At 53.5% G+C, this 1,883-nt stretch overlaps 1 protein-coding gene across 1 annotated transcript in view; it reads left to right on the top strand.

The window, feature by feature from the left end:
• Positions 1 to 546, top strand: part of EMH_0050760 (uncharacterized protein) — a gene marked incomplete at both ends in the record, with an annotated part of 1,473 nt that extends 927 nt beyond the window's left edge. Inside the window, 2 exons of the mRNA XM_013496682.1 lie at positions 79 to 267; positions 421 to 546. Of these exons, the coding sequence (XP_013352136.1) occupies positions 79 to 267; positions 421 to 546 (315 nt within the window). The remainder of the gene's footprint in view (positions 1 to 78; positions 268 to 420) is intronic.
• Positions 547 to 1,883: the final 1,337 nt, after the last annotated feature.

Below are 1,883 nucleotides of genomic sequence, written 5' to 3'. Positions count from 1 at the left end.
TGCTGCTGCAGGAAGCAGAATGCTGCTTGGGGGGAGACAGAGAGAAGGCCATAGATCTCTGTCGTCGTGCGTTAGCAGCAGCAGCAGCAGCAGCAACAGCAACAGCAGCAGCAGCAGCAGCAGCAACAGCAGCAGCACCATCTGAAGGCGTATCATCTACCGCAGCAAAGGACAGCACCACCACCACAACCACCACAACCACCACAACAACCAGCAGCAGCAGCAGCAGCAGCAGCAGCAGCAGCAGGAACAAAGAGGATGCGCTGCGTGTATACGAGAAGGGTGTTTGTTTTCTTGCTGGGGTGTATAGTGAGTGTAAAGACAAAGAATCGCTGCTGCTGCTGCTGCAGCAGTGTCTGCGTTTATACGAAACCCAACCAAAGTCAAGAGCAGCAAAAGTAGTACGACGTTTTGTATCAGCAGCAGCAGCAGCAGCAGCAGCAGCAGCAGCAGAAGCAGCAGCAGCAGGAGCAGGAGGATCAGCAGCAGCAGCAGCAAGAAGAGAATATGCTGCTGCAGTTGTTGCAGTATGTGAAGCAGCAATAGAATGGTCGCAGCAGCAGAAACGTAGCTTCTTGCTGCTGCGGCTGCAGCTGTCTTTATCAAGACAAAGAATAAACCAAGGGGAGCTAACGAAAGCGCAGCAGCTGCTGCAGCAGCTGCTGCATGCATGCAAGCAGCTAGAGGAGAAGCAGCTGCTAGTTGAAGTTTTTTTATTAGATTCATTTATTTATTATAAATTAAAAAATCACCCAAAAAGTAAAGCAGCGCTCACTGCTGCTAAAACGAATGCCGATGCTATTCACTGCCCTCTCACCATACAGGGACAGCTAGACCTACAGGTAAATTTGTGTTGCTGCTGCTGCTGCTGCTGCTGCTGCTGCTGCTGCTGCTGCTGCTGATGGGGGTGGGAGTGCTGCTGCTGCTGCTGCTGCTGCTGCTGATAGAGATGCTGCTGCTGATAGAGATGCTGCTGCTGCTGATGCCAAAACGAATGCTGATGCTATACACTGTCCCCTCACCATACAGGGACAGCTAGACCTACAAGTATGTTGCTGCTGCTGCTGCTGCTGCTGATAGGGGTGCTGCTGCTGCTGCTGCTGCTGATGGGGGTGGGGGTGCTGCTGATGGGGGTGGGGGTGCTGCTGCTGATAGGGGTGCTGCTGCTGTTGATGCTGATGCTATACACTGTCCCCTCACTATACAGGGACAGCTAGACCTGCAGGTATGTTGCTGCTGCTGCTGCTGCTGCTGCTGCTGCTGCTGATAGAGATGCTGCTGCTGCTGATAGGGGTGATGCTGCTGATAGAGATGCTGCTGATAGGGGTGCTGCTGCTGTTGATGCTGATGCTATACACTGTCCCCTCACTATACAGGGACAGCTAGACCTGCAGGTATGCTGCTGCTGCTGCTGCTGCTGCTGCTGCTGCTGATGGGGGTGCTGCTGCTGCTGATGGGGGTGCTGCTGCTGATAGAGATGCTGCTGCTGCTGCTGGTGATGATAGAGATGCTGCTGCTGATGCTAGAACTAATGCTGATGCTATACACTGTCCCCTCACTATACAGGGACAGCTAGACCTACAGGTAAATTTCTTTTGCTGCTGCTGCTGCTGCTGCTGCTGCTGATAGAGATGCTGCTGCTGCTGAGGGGGGTGCTGCTGCTGATAGGGGTGTTGTTGCTGATAGAGATGCTGCAGCTAAAACTAATGCTGATGCTATACACTGTCCCCTCACTATACAGGGACAGCTAGACCTGCAGGTATGCTGCTGCTGCTGCTGCTGCTGCTGCTGATGGAGATGCTGCTGCTGCTGCTGGTGCTGCTGATGGGGGTGCTGGTGCTGATAGAGATGCTGCTGCTGATAGGGGTGCTGCTGCTGTTGAT

Source organism: Eimeria mitis, genomic scaffold (assembly GCF_000499745.2).
Source record: "Eimeria mitis Houghton genomic scaffold, Emh_scaff2237, whole genome shotgun sequence".
NCBI classification, from domain to species: domain Eukaryota; phylum Apicomplexa; class Conoidasida; order Eucoccidiorida; family Eimeriidae; genus Eimeria; species Eimeria mitis.
The sequence above is the reverse complement of the archived record's forward strand: the minus strand, read 5'-3'. Positions and strand labels throughout refer to the sequence as shown.